Source organism: Marmota marmota, unplaced genomic scaffold (assembly GCF_001458135.2).
Source record: "Marmota marmota marmota unplaced genomic scaffold, marMar, whole genome shotgun sequence".
NCBI lineage: Eukaryota > Metazoa > Chordata > Mammalia > Rodentia > Sciuridae > Marmota > Marmota marmota.
In genome coordinates this window covers 55,461,823-55,482,692 of record NW_026000026.1, presented here as the reverse complement: position 1 = coordinate 55,482,692, position 20,870 = coordinate 55,461,823, and the positions used below count along the sequence as shown (strand labels likewise).

At 35.8% G+C, this 20,870-nt stretch overlaps 1 protein-coding gene across 1 annotated transcript in view; it reads right to left on the bottom strand.

Moving 5' to 3' along the window:
- Positions 1 to 13,692: 13,692 nt before the first annotated feature.
- The window catches only part of LOC107148611 (leucyl and cystinyl aminopeptidase), a 50,529-nt gene continuing 43,351 nt past the window's right edge, over positions 13,693 to 20,870 (bottom strand). Inside the window, exon 17 of the mRNA XM_048811863.1 lies at positions 13,693 to 20,806. Within this exon, the coding sequence (XP_048667820.1) occupies positions 20,675 to 20,806 (132 nt within the window). The 3' untranslated portion in view covers positions 13,693 to 20,674. The remainder of the gene's footprint in view (positions 20,807 to 20,870) is intronic.

Sequence of the window (20,870 nt, the reverse complement as noted above, 5' to 3'; positions counted from 1 at the left end):
TTGACCTTTTATAAAAAATGCTCTTTGTATCAGTAACAAAATTTGCCTTTAAGTTTATTTTATCGACAAAATACAGCACCTCTTCATGTTCAAAACACTAGAAAAACTAGGGATAACAACAGCATATCTCAACATCATAAAAGCTATCTATACTAAGCCCCAGGCCAACATCATTCTCAATGGAGAAAAATTAAAAATATTCCCTCTAAAAACTGAAACAAGACAAGGATGCCCTCTTTAACCATTTCTATTTAATATAGTTCTTGAAACACTGGCTGGAGCAATTAGACAGATAAAAGAAATTGAACAAATACAGATATGTAAAGAAGAACTCAAATTAGCACTATTTGCCAATGATACAATTCTATACTTAGAAGACCCCAAAAAATTCCACCAGAAAACTTCTAGAACTAATAAATGAATTCAGCAAAGTCGCAGGTTATAAAATTAACACCCATAAATCAAAAGCATTTGTGTATATCAATGACAAATCCTCTGAAAGGAAAATGAGGAAAACTACCCCATTTATAATAGCCTCAAAAAAAAAAAACAAAAAAAAACCTTGGGAATCAACCTAACAAAAGAGGTGAAAGACCTCTACAATGAAAACTACAGAACACTAAAGAAAGAAATTAAAGAAGATCTTAGAAGATGGAAAAATCTACCTTGTTCTTGGAATAGGCAGAATTAATATTGTCAAAATGACTATACTACCAAAAGCACTATACAGATTTAATGCAATTCCAATCAAAATCCCAATGACGTTCCTCATTGAAATAGTAGAAGTAGTCATGAAATCCATCTGGAAAAATAAGAAACCCAGAATAGCTAAAGCAATCCTTAGCAAGAAAAGTAAATCAGGTGGCATCACTATACCAGACCTTAAACTATACTACAGAGCAATAGTAACAAAAACAGCATGGTATTAGCACCAAAATAGACTGGTAGACCAATGGAATAGAACCAGAGACTAACCCACATAATTACAGTTACCTTATATTATACAAAGGCCCCAAAAACGTACATTGGAGAAAAAATAGCTTCTTCAACAAATAGTGCTGGGAAAACTGGAAATGTACATGTAACAAAATGAAACTAAACCCCTATCTCTCACCATGCACAAAACTCAACTCAAAGTGGATCAAGGACCTAGGAATTAAACCAGAGACACTGTTTCTATTAGAAGAAAAAGTAGTCCCAAATCTCCATCAAGTCGGATTAGGCCCCAGTTTCCTTAATAAGGCTCCTGTAGCACAAGAATTAAAATCAAGAATTAATAAATGGGATGGATTCAAACTAAAAAGCTTCTTCTCAGCAAAAGAAACAATGAGTGAGATGAATAGAGAGCCTACAATTTAGAAACAAATTTTTACCTCACGCACATCAGATCAAGCACTAATCTCTAAGATATATGAAGAATTCAAAAATCTTAACACAAAAAAAAAAAAAACCCAAATAACTCAATCAATAAATGGGACAAGGATCTGAACAGATACTTCTCAGGAGAAGATATACAATCAATCAACAAATATATGAAAAAATGTTCAACATCTATAGCAATTAGAGAAATGTAAATCAAAACTCCTCTAAGATTTCATCTCACTCCAGTCAGAATGGTAGCTATTATGAATACAAATAACAATAAATGTTGATGAGGATGTGGGGGGAAAAGGCACACTCATACATTGCTGGTGGGACTGCAAATTGGTGCAACCAATATGGAAAGCAGTGTGGACATTCCTTGGAAAACTGGGAATGGAACCACCATTTGACCCAGTTATCCCACTCCTCAATCTATACCCAAAAGGCTTAAAAAGAGAATACTATAGGGACACAGCCACGTCAATGTTTATAGAAGCACAATTCACAATAGCTGAATTTCGGAACCAACCTACATGCCCTTTAGTAGATGAATGGATAAAGAAAATGTGGTATATATACACAATGAAATGTTACTCAGCAATAAAAGAGAATAAAATCATGATTTTTCAGGTAAATGGATGGAGTTGGAGAATATAACGCTAAGCTAAGTGAAGTTAATCAATCACAAAAAAACAAATGCTGAATGTTTTCTCTGATTTAAGGATGCTGATTCACATGTGGTTGCGGGGGGCATGGAAGGATTAGATAAACTCTAGATAGGACAAAGGGCAAAGGGGAGAGAGAAAAAGGGAAAGGGCATGGGGTAGGAAAAACGGTAGGATGAGATGGACATCATTACCCTAAGTACGTGTATGAAGAGATGATTGGTGTGACTCTACTTTGTGTACAACCGGAGATATGAAAAATTGTGCTCTATATGTGTAATATGAATTGTAATGCATCCTGCTGTCATATATAACAATTTTTTTAAAAAAAGATAGTTTTTACTTTTTTCCAGATTTCTTCTGCCTTTTTGTGAATGAGTAAATTTTCAGAGGTCCTTTATCTGCTATTTTTCACTGACAGCTCTCTGTAATTACACCCTGAACATTTTCTATAGTAAATCTGGAAGATGGTAATTTTTTAATTTGTTGTGGGTTTTTCCTTTTCCCTATATTATGAAAGCAGCACACGTTAGCTATAAAAAGTTCAAATAATATGAATCATTTAAAAACAAAACGTGTGTGTTTCCTCAACACTCTGCCTCAATGATTCCACCCAATAAATTATTGATCACCTAGTACATACAGGTTGAGATGGGAAAGATATTGATTTGATACCTTGTATACATTCATTAGGTTCTGCCAGTATTTGCTCACCTGAGAAATTTCTCCTGGCAGATAGATGGGTGAACCAGATTATAACTACCACATTTATGGAAACAGTTCTATAAAACCCAGTGGTCAGAGATGAAGTTCAAATATAAGGCCTAGTGAATGAAATAAATAGGACCAAAGTTGAAACAGGAAGTGAATTTTATCACTTAGTGCAATTTTAGAAGTAGAGTCACATTTCCAGAAACAAGGATATTTTCCCATTCTTGTCTGCATTTTGTGTTGTATTCAGAATTGCTCTGGCCATGTGAGTAATATTGATTATTGAAAAGCAAAGATCTTTACTTATGATCTGTAATGACTGAAGAAGGAGCTGCATCATGTAAAACACGACATGGCTGAACTTCCTAAACATCTCTTTTAAGGGTTCTTTTTCTCCTCACTTCAGCATTTGCTTACATATCTGTCTCTATTTTTTCCCCACTTTCTTGGCAGTCTCCCCCACCACAATTTGTCTCTCTTGCTACTCTCCCACACCCACTCACTGATATACCCTTCTCCCAGTCACTGCTGACCTGCACGAAGCAAGTGAAGCACTTCAGCAATGTTTTTTGCTCTCCCAGAAGGGTTTGCAAAGGTGAAACATTAGTGTACAGGGAACATCCACAAACTTGGTATTCTAAGTCATGAAGAACCTCTTAAAACAACATAACCTGAACAATCCCTTGAGGAAACTGGAGCTACAAAGAAAAAAAAAGGAAAGAAAAAATACACAAAGGACATTTGCCAAACTGTCCTTATCCCCCAAAGCCAGTGATTAATATTCTTAAATATCCATTCTTCTTATTAGGCTACTCTAGGCTGAATGCATCTTCCACAGTTTTCTGCCAATTATTTGCAACCCGGTCCACTAAGAAGTAAACGAAGCTGCAGTTCTCTTTGTACACTGGAGTAAATGCCACTTGGTCTTACTTTTCAAGGCAAATCAACAGTCTCTATTTTGGCCTTGATATGGGTTGAGCATGCTTATGAGCTATGTTGAGATCACCATTTCCAAGTAAGGGGTTTTTGGTCACTCCTGGTGAGCAGTGGGCAAGGACAAAGCCACCAGAGTCCCTCCCTTCCCACCCCAGTCCAGCTCAGCTGAAGCTGCATCCCAAACACATTCTGAAAGATGTGAGCAGATTGCTTTTAATTCAAAACAAGGACCTTGGAGAGGTCAATGATCAGGATTCCGGCTTTTATTACAAGCAAGGAAAAACTAGCACTCTTTCTGCCTCCCCACAAGGACCCTTGTCTCACTAATCCCAAGGAAGATTCCTTGCCTGCAGAGACCTATCCTGACACACACAGTGTGTTCAAGTTGTCATTAACACTATGCTTAATGTACACTACTCAGTTTCAAAATCTTCACTATGTTTTATGTTTTTGTAATAGCAACCCTCACATTCAGGTACCAAAATTTATACTAGCAACCTATTTCTGTTTAATAAATTACTCCAAAATTTGTTGATGTAAAGAGTAAACATTTATTATCTAATAGTTTCTGTGGATCAAGAAGCTAGGAGCACTTTTGTTGAGTATTTCTCCTCACGGCCTCTCATGAGACTGCAGTCAAGGTGTCGGATGGACTGTAATCACCTCATATTTTAAGTAGGGTAGGATTCACTTCCAAGCTTATTCTCACAATCTTGGCATGCTTTTAAAGATCTGCTGCTAAGAAGAGTAATGTGGAGTGCCTTTTAACATGCCAGCTGCTGTGTGACATGCTGACTGGTTTCTCCCAAATTGAGCAGCCCAAGACAGCAAGACACAGTGCCAAGGACAAAGGTCACAGTGTCTTTATGATCTAATATCAGAAGTAACATCTCCTTACTTCTGACATTTTTTCTTTATTAGAAGCAAGTTAATATGTCTAGCCCATACTTAAAGGGTATGGAGGAGTACATAAAGGCTTGGATACCAGCACACAGGGGTCACAGGTTGTGGAAGCAAAAATGTATGGAGGAGTGGGGTGCAGAGCATCTTCAAGGCTGCAATACCTCAAAATTTGTGTGCATATATGTATATATTTATATATAAAATGGTTTACAATTGTATATAATATTGAGTTAAACATTGTATATAATCCCAGTTTTACAAAAAGTTCTTTATACTTTGTGTGTTAAAGGGGAAACCACAGACCTTAAATTGATGGAACTTTATCTCAATGTGTCTTTTAAAATCTAGCATATCATTATCAGATATAGTTAAATTGACCTTTTTTCTTACTTCTAGCTTTTGCTTTGTATATGTATGCACTTTAAAAAAGGGGTCCACTACTTAAAACATGATGATCTTGTTAAAATGGTTTTCTTGTTGAATTTCTAATATAGGAATTTCTATACGATTTGACTTGTGCTTTCTTGTTGCCATTTCTTTTTCCAATACATCTTCCCAATCTTATGTTTAAGCATGAGAGAGTTTTTTAAATTAAAATATTTTTATTTGTTCTAATTAGTTATTATAGTAGAATGCATTTTGACACATTATATATAAATGGAGTATAACTTTTCATTCTTCTGGTTGTACATGATGTAGAGTTACACAGGTCAAGTAATCATTTATGCATATAGGGTAATAATGTCTGATTCATTCTACTATCATTCCCTCTCCCTATCCTGCTCCCTATTCCCCCTCCCTTCCCTGCACTCACCTCTGTCTAATCCAGAGTATTTCTATTCTTCCCTAGCCCCACGCCCTTATTGTGAATTATCATTTGCATATCAGAGAAAACATAAAACTAACTTTCTTTAGTATCCTTTCACCATGAACATATTTCTCAGGATTCCTTCAATTTCATCCAGATTCTTCTGGTCTGGGGTTGCTTCCATGAGGGCTGTGTGGACTCTAGGCCATCTCAGTACAGGTAGGTATTTCTGGGTTTTTTGGTCACTCCTGGTGAGCAGTGGGCAAGGACAAAGCCACCAGAGTCCCTCCCTCCTCACCCCAGTCCAGCTCAGCTGAAGCTGCATCCCAAACACATTCTGAAAGATGTGAGCAGATTGCTTTTAATTCAAAACAAGGACCTTGGAGAGGTCAATGATCAGGATTCCGGCTTTGATTACAGAGACTGGAGGGCAGTAGTTGAAATAACTGAGATGAATGTCTATCATCTAGAAGCCAAGCTGACAAACAGTGCATTTCCTGTATGGCACATTTAATTGATTATGCTGTGGCGTTCACCCGTAGGCTTTTAACTACAGATGGCTACAGACTTTACTTTTACTGAATCGTATGTCAAGGCTTCCAGCTTTACAAATCTACCCTGAAACTTTCCTTATTCTTGCTTAGACACACACAGGGACTCAGACAAGAAAGCACTCTTACAACTCAGGTTGGAGCAAGTCAGGCTCATTTATTGCTAATTAGAATTTAGGGAAACCTCAAGTGAAATTGAAACAGGCAATTAACTTTCTACCTCTTGTCCTTTACTCGAAACACTCTTAGGAATGAATCTGTGTGGTTACTTAGCACAGGTCAAAAGCCCCTCTGGTTTCTAGTCAGCAACACAGGACATTATATGTAGCATGCAATCCTTATCTGCAGAGAGGCCTCCACTTCTCACATTCCACCCCATATCCAAATGAGCAGAGAGAGCCATTCCCACTGGCTGGAGAATGAGTGTTCCCCAAACCTGTTCTACCCAGTTATGTTGTTATTGGGGTAGGCTGCCTCTGCTCCCTGTGAACCCAAATGCCCTCCACTACCACCTACCATGTAGGCAGTACTTTTAATACCCAGGTGGCATTCTCCTAGGGCCAACTGCTCACATTACAGCCAAGCCATGTGCACCCACCTACCAAGTGGCTTTGTGGGTAGGTAGATCACAATAGTTATTGGATAAATGATCCATGAAGGATATTTTACAAGTATACTCTGGCTTCTCCTTTCTGCCCACTCAATTTATGGATGTTTTCTCCCACCCAAAGTCAGGATGTGCCAATTTTCATGTTAGCATGGAAAAGCATAGGAAGAAAAATCTGTTTGCCAATCTAAAGAGGTAGATGAAAATTTTTTTTATGAGAACAATGTGTTAGTTTGATGTAAATAATTGATAAGCTGCTTGCAATTAAGGGTGAGACTTCGAGAAATATATCCAAATAGAAAAAGGCCACAAACTGGTCTTCTAAATTGTGGGGCTACCAGCAAACTGTAAGCCCTTAGTTTTGTTCTGATATACTTCACCATGAGCATTTGGATGTAGATGAACAGGGATAGAGAAATTTTAAGGTCAGGAGAATGTCTAAGTATAGGAGTGAAGAGTAAATAAGGCCTGGGTATGTTTGTGTGCATATGTGCAGGAGTGTGTGTATGTGATGGGTAAGTAAAAAAATCCCTCATAAATGCCCAGGTACAGGGGAAGCTCTGGAGAAGAGAAATACTGAGTGGAGATGAAGCTCATGTGGCATGAGAGGGTTACTTCCCCCTCAGGATCCCCAATAGAGATAATGTCTTGGGGGAACCCATGCTGTTCAGTCATACTTTGGCTTTAGTCATTTTGTGGGAAAGATTCTTGAGAAGGTGCTAAGATCTGAACAAGGAAGAAAAGAGACTTTAGACCCATACACGACAGAGAAGCATCTTAAGACATTCAAAAAAAAATATCAAATAAGTGAAATTATTGATTTAAAAATTCTGTAATACTGTCTCTTTTCTCTTAACTGTGAACTTTGTTGAAGGTCCTGACCTTCTGGTAACAAAAGGGGATCTGTTGAAAGGACAGCAATATGCATCCATGATCTAGGAGTCTGTGGCCAAGGATCCAAAGTCCATCTCAGTCTGAGTGCAAACTACTTTAGGATGGTTCATTTTATTTTCTACCTGTAGTCAGTGAAGATAGTACTTCCATCTGACTCATCAAACATTTATCACTTGTCACTTCAGTAATGGAAACCACCCTCTCCCTCCTGTCTCCCCTTTGGTGGTGAGAGAGTCTATTTGAAACTCCTGACATTAGTACCTTCCACCTTAGACAGACGACTTCAATGGAATATAATTCATTTAAATGTACCTCAAATGTACCTCTTTTAGCCCTAGACAGTTAGGATTGCAAGTTGGAGGCCAGCCTTTACAACTTTGGAAGACCCTGTCTCAAGATAAAATTAAAAAGGGCTGGGAAGGTAGCTTGATGGGAGCACAATTTGGTTGAGTGCTTTTTCAGCATGTGCAAGGCTCTGAGTTGTCCCTTGTAAAACAAACACACACACACACACACACACACACACACACACACACACGAGCAACTCTATTGAGATCATATATTGAGATCATCACCATGTGTAAATGTTAAATGCTGGAGAGTTTAATTTAGCTATACATTCAACATTAAAGTAATGAAATATCTCTTTCAAATTCTAATTCTCTATTACAAGGAAACAGAATTTGTTAAGCAATTGCACATCAATTGTCTCAAAGGTGATGCGTACAAACGGTTTTTAACCTAAACACACATACAAATTTAACATACTATGTTATTATGTGGGATTTTAGGTAAGGTGTAATATTTGGTGCCGTTATTTCAAGAATGACAAAGCTAGAGCAGGTCATGTAAAAGGTTCCTTCCAGTACTAGTTATCAGAGATCCTAAACCATTTGGCCAATATCTCTGCACCACACCATCTAAGGCATAATTTACATACAATGTTTTCTAGCTAGAATTGAACTTGGGAATGCTTGATTCTTTTGCATACTTGAGGCAAATAAATTGAAAGAAGTAAAGAATATTTGAGCTACTGTGAAGTACCACATACCTAGCTTATGTTTTTACTGCAAAGTAGATATTATTACCCCCACTAGATTAGTTAACAAAATCTAAATTTTATTTTGTACTTACTGACATTACCAAAATTCACCAACAGTTAGGATTTTATTTCAGTTATAAAACCAATATACCTGCATGCTTGTTCTATTATACCACAATGGCACTCAAACAAAATCTTGGCAAATTTAAGGCTTAAGTGTATAAACAGCAGATTAGACTATTTATGTAATTTACTAAATGGAAATTTATATAACCCTATTCAATTTTTAAAAATCCATTTCTGTTTGTGACTCAAGGCATTAACATCCATATAACTCAGAAAGCAGCAGACAATTTGAACAATAGTAGTTGATATCTAGTATATCTGTGCCAGATACTGTGCTAGGAAAGTTACAGGTATTTTATTGAACACTAACAATCCTGCAGTATAGGATACTGTAGGTAGGCAGTATCCTAATTTTACAAGTGGATAAAACTAAGGTTAATAGGAATTAACAACAATTCTCTCTTAAGTGAAAAATAATTGAACCTGAAATCAGTTCCCATCCTGATTGATTCCAGTCTATGCTCCATAGCCTTTCAATTTCTTGAAATCCTTACTTTTGTTTTCATGTGAAATATTTCAATAATTTTTCAGAAATTGAAAATTGCAGGGGCCTTTGAGACAAAGAAAATAAAGACATAAATAGCCACACTAAATCCATAGGGCATGCAGTGTGCAATCCTCCACGTAGCACCCCAGGATCTATTAAACAGGATTTACAGAGGAGAGCAACAGTATCAGAAAACACTGAAAGAAAGGACTTTCAATTTTCCAACTTTGGCTTATACATAATGGAAACTTAGTAAACCATATACTGACATCCCTCAATAGTATCTATTGTGCAGATATGACCTCTTGTATGTCTCCAAATTTCCTTTCAAATTCTTGACTTCTGGTGCTTCCAGTTCAAATTGACAACTCTGTTATATTACTGTATTATTACATCATGTTCTTTTATGAATGGGAAAACCAGATTGAGATCATTGTATGTATAAATAAAGGTCTTGAATATAATGAAGCTTAGTTAAGAACAGAATTACATTACTTAGTTTTTGTCACTATGAATGAAATACCTGACAAGAAAAATTTAGAGGAGGAAAAGTTTATTTTGAGCTCATGGTTTCAGAGGTTCAGTCCATGATCACCAACTTCATTGCTCTGGGCCTGTGGTAAGGTGAGGAAGAATATCATGTCAGAAGTAGGTTGTGGAGAACTGCTCAGCTTATGGCAGCCAGGAATCAAAGAGAGTGAGGGAGTAGGTACAAATATAATCCCTAAGGGCATTCCCCAAGTAACCTACTTTCTCAAACTATACCCTACTTATCTATAGTTACCACCTAGTATAGTAGTTCTTTCAAATTATTAACACATCAAATGGATTAATCCACTGATGAGGTTACAGCTCTAATAATTAAATCCTTTCAACTTTGAACATTGACACTTTGGATAACCCATGAATTTTTGGGAAGTACCTCATATCTAAACCATAATAGAAATCACAATAGTCCCCAAAGTGCATTTAGACTCAAATAGACTTTGACTAGTAGACTAGATGTCATCTATGAAGAAAAGTATATTAGCACAAGATATTGAAAACTTATCATAAATCATTAGCTGTAGAGGATAAGTGTAATTAATAACTTAGAAGTATGTGTTTGCGCTGATAATAAAACACATCTTTACAGCATATAAATCTACTGTTGAATTTGCACACATGTTTTAGTAAACACTGTTTGGGGAAGGAATTCCTCATAATAAGAATTGAAAGAAAGCAAAAAGACACAGCCAAATGAAATTCTTCTGTACTATAAGTTCTAAAAATAGTTTAGAAAAATAGGAAAAGGTATATTACTCTCCATCCGAAGACTATTGGAGTAAAAATATTTTATACACTTATAATGGGTTTTAGTTCCATGGCTTATGGTTGATGTGAATAAAAATTTTAAGCAGAATTTTTTGATCAAAATCTTTGCAATTCCTGGGATTGGGATTGTGGCTCAGTGGTAGAGCACTTGCCTAGCAAATGTGAGGCACTAGGTTTGATCCTCAGCACCACATAAAAATAAATACACATGGATGTATAACCAATGTGATTCTGCAATCTGTATACGTGGAAAAATGACAATTCATACCCTATTTGAATCAGATGTATAATATGTCAAGATCATTGTATTGTCTTGAACAACTAATAAAAATAAATTAAAAAAAAGAAAAAAATAAGTAAAATTGTGTCCATCTACAACTAAAAAATTAAAAAAAAATCTTTGCAATTTCTAAGAGTGTGTTGCCTATATATAAGTAATAATCACGATAAGAAATTCAAAAAGGGCATAGAATCAAGCTTTTATACTCCAGAAATTGGGCTTTGGGTATGAGAATTAAGAGTCTTACTCAATTTGCCCTCAAATGACCAACTTTAAGTCCTCATAATTACTGGAAAGAACATTGGTTCCAGTCCCCTTTTTTGGAAGCTTGAGAAATTATCAATTCTCTCTCAAGATTACTCATGGGGATAAATCTTGTGGTCCTGAACATAACTGTGGCAGTGTCATTCCAAACAGGCTGCACATTCACACCTCAGTTATCTATAAGTCAAAGTGGGTCCCACCTTCAGACTAAGCTAGCAGTGTTCCTTGGATTCACCACCATAGTAAATTACCTATCTCATACTGACCTAGGTATGTATATTACTGTAACCAATTACTCCTTGAGAAATCTGAGTGTTCAAGAATTTCTTCATTCCAAAAAGAAGTAACTGCTGGATAGAGCTCCTCTTACTGAGTCCCTTGTCCCATATATCCATTGAAAGTTTTAACACCCACTCCAGGAAACATTTCGCAATGTGTAGAGGAGGTGTTTTTTGGTTGTCACACAGGGGGAAGGGGAGGGGAGGAGTTCCTTTTGGCATCTAGTGACTTCTGGTTGCAACTGACAATAGAGGCTGAGGTTGCTGTTAAACATCCTATGACGCAAAGGACAGTGACCCATAGCAAAGAATTATCCAGCCCCAAATGTCAATAGTGTGGGTCTGAGAAACCTTGAGTTAAAATATAGTAAGAATACTTGGGTACTGGTTAGGTAGAAAGCAAATCAGGAAATACAATGTATATAGAAGCTACCCTGGTAGAGTAGGGCATAATCTCCAGATTATGAAATCTAAGAAGAACTATTGCTTTATGGAGGTATCTTTCGTAATCTGAAGAGTCCACACAATATATGTATTTAAATATTTTTATTTTCATTTCCCAAAGGAAAAAAAATAAGCAACAGTGTTTGCAGTTAAACATGCCTTTCAATCAGTGCTGGTCATATGCAAAACAAGTTATGAGAAGTATAAAGAAAAATAAACCTTTTCCCTTTAGAGGTGAAGCAACACAATTTGCATATATAATATTATATATATATATATATATATATATATATATATATATATATATATACACACACTATTTTCAAAATCTTCCACAAAAGACATATTATAGTACAAATTTAGATTTTTCACCAACAAGCTCAGACTGAAGGAACTGAAGATCTCTATAGGTGTTTAAATACAAAAATGTAATACTATTACAATTTTCCAAGTAATTACTTTTCAAAGTATTTGAAAAAGCCTAATCTTCACAGCAACATGGAACACTTGGCTTTAATCAAGACAGCTGTAAGACTAAGGTTTGTCTCAATGTGAGTTTGCTGATTAATGAAAATGCTCCAATTATGCTGTAATTCTCATTTTATATACACATACACAAACAAGTATATTATTGTACTGGTGGTTTACACAGTCCAACTTCTGGAGCATTTCATTCAGCTAAGCCATGACCTTTTACTTCCTTTGAAGTACTTCAAATTAAAAACCGTTCAGAAATATCACTAATGACTACCATGACTAACTGCAAAAAGGTGCCCATTTCTCCTTTATTTATGATCAAAGTTAAGTGTGTCATGAATAAACTCTTATTTTTCCTACAGCAGCAGGTATAAGTAACAGCAATGTATAAGCTAATTTTTCAACACTAAAACCTGAGAGTTTGATATGGTAAATAATATGTCCTTCCAACTTTTCTAGGAATCCTATCACTCAATGTTTTTATTTATTTTTTTATTTTTTTAAATATTTATTTATTTTAGTTTTCGGCAACATCTCTGCTTGTATGTGGTGCTGAGGATCGAACCCGGGCCGCACGCATGCCAGGCGAGCGCGCTACCGCTTGAGCCACATCCCCAGCCCCACTCAATGTTTTTAAAATAATGATATGGCAAATCTTAAGCACGAAACAGCATCATTACAAAGGTGGAAACCAAACAAATAATTGTAATATGCTGCAGTGAGAAGGAGGTTTACACATGCATTTTCTGTGATGCAGACAAATGTGCAGTCATAACATGTGGCAAATGAAAACACAATGTGAAATATGATATAAGAAGGCTAAAAGCAAACATACAGGCCTGGGTGCATGAGTTGCATAAAAAAAAAAGAACAAAGCTAATGAGGCAACACTGGCTTAAATTTCTAAGCACAACTGAAGATAATCTAACAGTGCAGACACTGAAGACAAAAGAGAAAAAAAGAGCAGGGATGATCCAGCCTAAGGAGAACTGAGGAAAGAGATAAGCCACACAAAAGAGTTCTGGGTAGAAAAGGGCGAACTTGCCCTGCCACATGTGGATGTTGAAAGATGGGAAGGGCTTGTCCCCAAAACTTATTTTGGATTAGTTTTTGGGCCCATGTTGTCATTCACCAAAGCAATGGAAATTACTCAAAATATTCATTCCAACAGTCAAAAATAATTCCTACTGGGTTTGAAAGAATATGTTACTGATCTATAAAGGATTTCTGTAGATAAATCAAAATTCCAGGCCTTATAAGTAACCTACTCTTAGGGTCTTCAATTGGCTTACCTGCTTCAACAGCTTGCCAATTACTGAATGATGAATCAGCAGTGAAGATTAAACACACCTCTACTTAGTACTATTCTCTGCCTTTCTGGAATGTACAAAAGTACAGGTTCCTTTTCACCATTTCACTCAGTGTAAATCAACACAAGAAATGCTGGATCTGATAAGTTTTTGCTACTCAACCATATCCAAGTGTCCTTTCTCATTTTATTTGCTGCATGCATATTGGCATTAGTTACACCACCACATTGCTACACCTTCAAGCCATATGGCAAGGACTTAGTGAGCCTTTATTTTTGTTAGGTACATTCAGAGCCTTGCAAGCGACCAAGTATAAAAGGGAAATAATGGGGGGAAAGGAAACAAATTATATATATATATATGTGTGTGTGTGTGTGTGTATGTTTGTGTGTGTGTGTATTTATATCCTTAAAGGTATGTAGCTTTAAGAATAAAGACAAATAACCATAAAACAACTATACTAACTACCACTAAATGAGGAAATATGTGGGAAAGGTAGAAGTGCTCTGTTATCTTATGAAACTCAATTTTCATTAGGTTCTTACACAGCCATACAAAGGTCTAAATAAAAAAATAAAACAACACAGAAATGAAAACATATCTATTCTTAGTAAGACTATCCCTCTACCAAAACTTCCTCTAAAACAAACAACTGAGTAGACAGCACACAAGTATCCTACTCACTATAGCCTGTGCGGGCAGTAAGGGGAAGGGGAGAATGGGAGGCTGTCATACACTGATCCTCGATTTTCATTAGGCACCTGTGTATCTATCTATGCAAAGGACAAGGAGCCTGACTGACAACAGAAATACATATATATATTTTTAAAAAGTATATACCCCATCCCTTTTCCACAACCTACCCAAAAAACCCTCCCCATAAAAAAGCAAACCCAAGTTATAAAAGTATTGCCCCTACAGGCAACAAGGGAAAGGGAGCAGAGGAGAGTTATCATACATCTGGACCTCCATGTTTCATTATGAATCTACAAGTCCCAGTAAAGGTCTGGGTACAATGTGAAATAACACACAGAATGCAGTAAATATTTATATATATTAAAAATATATGTACAACCAGACCCCCCCAACAAAGAAAACAAATATCTATTCTACCACTGCCCACCAGGCAATGAAGGATGGGGTATGTGGGATATTTTTCATAGAGTCAATCTCAATGTTCATTAAGTATCTAAATAGTCATGCAAAGGGTAAGATTCAAAAAGGTGAAAAAATATTTACATATTAAAAATATATACATTTAGCCTTTTTTCTTAATAAGCTCATTCCCCATTAAAAACCCCAAAACAAAACATACACATACACACACACACACCAAAACAAGCCCTACAGTACTTAGATACTACTACCTGTACACACAGGTGATAAGGAAAGAGAAGGAAGATACATCATACCTCTGGGTCTGAGTCTCTCATTATATTTGATACCTACAAGTCCAAACAAAACACTAGATTGGAAGTGAAAAAAATTAAAACTAGCAGACTTTTATATACATTAAAATACACATATATATCTATATCTATATATCTATATATAAACTCATAAAATTCCCAGCCCTGCCAAAACAAAAACAAACTAAAAACCCCAAACCAAAAACAAAACACAACTAAACAACTACTCTACTAGTCATTGCCCATATAGGCAATAAGGGAAGGGGAGAAGGGATAATTTTTCATAGAATGAACCTCAATTTTCTTTATGTACCTAAATGTCCATAGAAAGGTCTAGGTACAAAATGCATAACATAAAAAAGGAGCAAAAACATTTATATACAGATATAAAAGTACACTCCCCATCCTTCTGGGGTGTGGAGTAAAAAAAAAAAAATCTACAACTCTACAACTATTGCCCACAGAGGCAATAAGGAAAGGGGAAAAGAGGAAATTTTCATACATCCGGACCTCCATGTCTCATTAGATATCTATAAGTCCACACAAAGGACCTGGCACAAAATAAAAAAACACAATACAGTAACAAAAACCACAGACATGTTTTATAGTATATATCCTGTCCTTAGTCCCCATTCATCCCTAAAAACTTAAAATACTTTAGAATTATTGTCCACACAAATAAAAAGGAAAAAGGAGAAGAGGAGAGAATCTGTGGTGCACTAGGAACCTCACATGTCCAAGTTGAAGGACTGTGAGTCAGTAAAATACTGCAAAAAAGAAGTAAAAATAGGCACATACATTTAAAAGTATATGCTTCTACAGAAGCCTTGCAACTAACTGCCTATACTACCAGGCATTGCCCACACAGATAATACAATGAAAGAGAAGAGCAGATTTGTCATAGAAAGATCCTCAACTTTCTTCACAAAGAACAAGATAGGAAATGAAAAAATAATAAAAAAGCAGCAAAAGCATTTATATACATGTTTAAAGTATATACTCTTACCTTAAAACCACTTTCACTCCTCTAGCATAAAAACCTTCAAAAAACTCAAAACTGTTTTAAAAAGTATTGCCCAAACAGGCAGTAAGGGAAAGGGAGAAGAGGAGATTGTTATACATCTGGAACTCCATGGTTCATTAGGTAGCTTCCGGTCTGGTTACCCAATGAATTAATACAAGATAACAGTAAGAACACATATATACACTAAGTGCACTTCCCCTTTCCCCTACCCTCCAAATACCTCACTCCACAACTACTCTAGCTGCTGCCCAACAGGCATAAGAGGTGGAGAGAAGAGGCAACTGATACACATCTGGACCTCCATGTTTCACTAGGTCTTTTCATGTCCTTGAGGAGGACACAGTACAAAATGAATTAGTAATACCTTGTAGTAGCAAGCACATTTATATACACTGAGTGCAAATCCCATTCACGGCAAACACAACAAACTACTCTATTAGCTACTGCCTAACAAGACAAAAAGGAAAAGGGAAAGCAGGAGATTTATTATATTCTAAAGCTCAATTTTTAAGCATATATGCAACCATGCAAAGACCTATAAAATGAAGCATAAAAAGTAGCATAATGTTTATATACACTTGAAAGAACAATAGTCCCTAAGACTAGATCCAAGCAACAGCCAATATGACCACTCTGCTATTATCCATGCAGGCAATAAGAGAGGTAAATGGGACAATTCCATACTTGTGGACCTCCACAGTTTATTGACATGCCCATTAAAAAGAAAAATGAAGTGCAAAATGAAACAACACAAAATAGCAGCAAAAACATTTGTACTCATTTTTTTTTTGGGGGGGGGGAGTTACTCGGGATTGAACCCAGAGGTGCTCTAACACTGAGCTAGACTCCCAGTTCTTTTTAATTTTTATTTTGAGACAGGGTTTCACTAAGTTACCCAGGATCACCTGAACTTGCAAGCCACCTGCCTTTGCCTCCTAAATTGCTGGGATTGCAAGCGTGTGCCACTGTACCTAGTTCATTTGTTCATACTTTTAAAAGAAGCTACTCTGCATTCCTTCCAGCACTACCATCTCCTTTCAGAAAAAGAAACCAAATACTTACTCTGCAGCTATTGTTACAAAGGTAATATGGGAAGGGGAGAGAGAGATTCATAGGACAGTATTTCATTTTTCATCAAGACAAAATATTTAAGATGAAAGATATAAAAACAGAAAAACACATATGTACATTTAAAAAGTATATATATCTTCCCAAACCATGTAAAAAAAATCAATTATTCTACTAGCTATTGCCATGCAGGCAAATGGGAAAGGGAGATGAGGGGATTCATCATCCTTTTTTGGACCTCCACTTTTCACTTGGTACTTACTTGCCAATGAAGAGAACAAAGCACAAAATAAAAGAATGCAGAACTAAGCAAAAAATATACCTTAGTTTTAAAAAATACAAATGGGGGTTAGGGGGGGAAAAATCTTTTTTTTTTAAAAAAGAGATAATTCCAATAAAAACAAAAGTAATAAAGGCAAAGGTGAGAAGAGCTCCATCATACCTATGATCCCAATTCTTAGGCCTATGTAACAAAATCCAGGTCTAATTTTGCCACTCAGTCCAGGAACTGCTGTCCATGGTGATGATACATCTGAGATGGATTGTACCTTCCCTGTCTCCCCATGAAACACAAGGGAGTCATGTAAATGCTCAGCAGCCTAATTTCAAATTTTGGTTCCAATGCTTTAGTTTGCATAGACTCTTAAAATCCTGTTCAGTAACAGGCTACCAGTATTCTAAACAACTTAGCACTTAATATGACTTCTTACTTCCCAATATTCAGAAAGGATTCTAATTGGTGCCCAAAAATACTGATGCAGCTTGATTTGCTCTCTATACCCAGGACTCTTCTGAGAGCATTTTTATTCCTACAGTAACAGTGGCTAAAGTCCCATAAAATTAAAACATATAGCAAAAAAAAAAAAAAAGTTAAATAGAGCCTGATATAGTAATTTTGTGAACACTGAAACAAGAACAAATACAATTTCATTTAAAGAAACTTAAAAAAAAAGATGGAGGAAGGCATAAGCTTATGATGGAAACTGCCAGTACTTGCAGTATAATGTCTAATCCCTTCATAACAACAGAACAATCTGAACTCCTCCAATTTCTTTTTTCTGAACCTTTCAGGTCTCCAAGGTACATGTTTTCCTTCTACAATTCTAGATTTCCAATTCTGTCTTTCCTAATGATTTAGTAGCATGTGCCTTTTTATAGTATATTCAAGTAGATCGTCTCTCTTCAATGAACTGAATACTCATTTCAACAAGTACTCAATTATGTCAGATAGCTGTGTGCTTATGTGAAGGCATATTATGACTTCTGTGCTTCTGCATTCCAAGAAATACAATGCATAACATAAAACTGGGGGGGGAGGGATCAGAAAACTACCAATATAATTAATAACTATAAGTTATACCTCTCATTTAACCTTGTATTCCTGACTTAATTCCCATATAAATGGGTTAGCATAACATTAAAAATTATGGAATTCCATGGGAAAAACAGAGATGAGGACTACTAACATGACAAAAATACTGAGGTGAGGGCTACAAATAAAATTGCAGATAGTATGGATCCAGTATCATGGGAATGAACATCTTTGGGTATAGGGAGAGTAATGGATCATGAGTTACCTCTTTTTCAGCCCATGTTTTGGTAAGGTTTTACTTACAACAACACGCTACCACCTGTACCCCACATAGAGTCACAGAAAAAAATTATATCAATTAAATACAAGATTTACCAAATGCAGAGTTAACATGTATTTTAGGAGCAATGTGAAGATGGGGAGATAAAACTGAAGAATCTTAACTGATTTCAAGAAGTAGCAAACTTTAAACTCTGTATCAAATTGGAACTTAGTAATATAAGATGGTAAAATGCCAGTAACAAAAAATTCCCTAAAAGATTAGTATTTTTTCCTTCACTCTGAAAGTACAAAAACATACTACCTTTAAATATCAAGTAAATTATCGTTCATTTACCAAAGCACAGGGGAATAAAGATCTACAATCATCTCAGTTTCAATAAGACATCTTCAGATGATTCTGTGATTCTCATAATATTTTCAAAAACAAATCAATGTTTAGAAAAGACTAAACTGAGAAAGACACACTAGGATTAAAGCAGGCTATCTTTTAGCTTGCCAGCCTTTTAAATTTTGTTATATAAAAATATTTTCATAAAATAAAATATAACTTTGTACACAACCCCACATTTCCTAACTTCATATCTGCTGAATAAAAAAAGGTGACCTTTCCCAATGTCTGTGTGGAGTGTTTTAAGTGCTCACAAACAAGTCATTCCCCTTTTTATGTACATATATGCTGTTTTCAAAGAAAATATAAAGTTCTCAAGAGTTATTATTAAGAAAACTTTTCTACTAAGAATCAAGGAAACATAGCAATCTACTTATAAGTCTGCATAGCTCAAAAAGTTCAAGTACAGTATTTCTCCTTCAGGAGTAAAATGCCATACAATTTTGGATTTCTTTCTTTCATTCTGTCTTTCCTTGGCCACTCCATTTAATGTTAGTTTGGCCATAATAAAAGAAGAATATGATTTTTTTTTCAACCAAAGTATAGTACTGTTTTTAGTAGTGGAAAAAATTCAAAGCCCACCATATTAAGCATGAATTTGATTTATTCCTATCCCACATTCTCTTTGTTTCTTTAAGGTACTATGGTGAACTTCAAATAAAATTTTTTAATTTCTCAAAGGCCCTATTTTAAAATATGCTTCTAATATGCCACTGTATCATATAAAATGAAAATCCACACATGGGTGTGATTTAGAGAGAAAGTATCTATGATCTGTGAGGTCAAAAGACAACTTAAGCAAATTGCATTCTTAGTACTAGAGATACAAGTCACAATGAAAAACACCAGTGCTAACAGATTGTTTGTCACAAACACAGAAATATTTATCTAAAACAAATATTTATCTGAAAAAAAGGCCTATCTAGGACAGGAGAGATGACAGTGTATAGATTTTGGGGATTATTGGCATTCATGAAAAAAATAATTATAATTAACTCTAACTCAGTTTGGAACATTTTCCTATGGTAACACTATATAGATGAAACAAAAAGTATTAAATATTTGGAAAATTTAACCTTTTGTCCTGGTTATTTATCTGTTCAATAACAACAAAAATTTTTTAAAAATTCTGTAGCACCCAGCTATTGTGCAGGAAAAAAAATATAATAGAGATATTATTTAAACTTTTTTCAGAAAATAAAGGATTACTCAAAACCCTAAAATCAAAAGTAGATCTGCACACAAATCAGTTCTCTGCAGCTGCATGTGTCACCATCTTCATTATCATACCCTTCAAGGCCAGCTCTGAGCCACCTTTCAATAGCATTTGAAAACAAGAAGCAACAAAGGGCTGCCAAACCAGCAGCATGCAAAGACGGTGGGTCTTACAGCAGACCTTTCCTTGTTTCACTGGCTCAATAACTTCCTGGACACTGAGAAATAGGATAGAATTCCAAAAATGATTTTTTCCCCATATATCTTCAAGGTAGAAAAATTACTTATTGTTTTTGTAGATGGTTGGCATACAGATGAATATAATTTTGTAATAAATAACTACATACTGCCTAAAGACATTTCAGAAAAGACAGTTGGGCCCTGAGCTAACTAGAACTTTTAACAGTGCAAACAACTCTGCCACAGTCTTGGCTTCACCTTGGCTTTGGCAGAAGCAACAGAGCCCAAATTCACAAGCTCTCTAAATGGGTGACAAAACGAGGTGCAGTTGTGCATGCTACAGCCACCAAGACAGATTTTTGAGATTCTTCTCCATCCATTGGATATTCAACTGAATGACTTCCAAGGCCTCCTGGACACAACGAAGCCGAAAGGTTGTCTCCGACTGATTTTCAAAGAATGCCTGGACCTGTAAGTTCCACATAGAAGAATTGTAAAGGAAAAGGACAAGCAACCTGACCATCCTTTAAAAA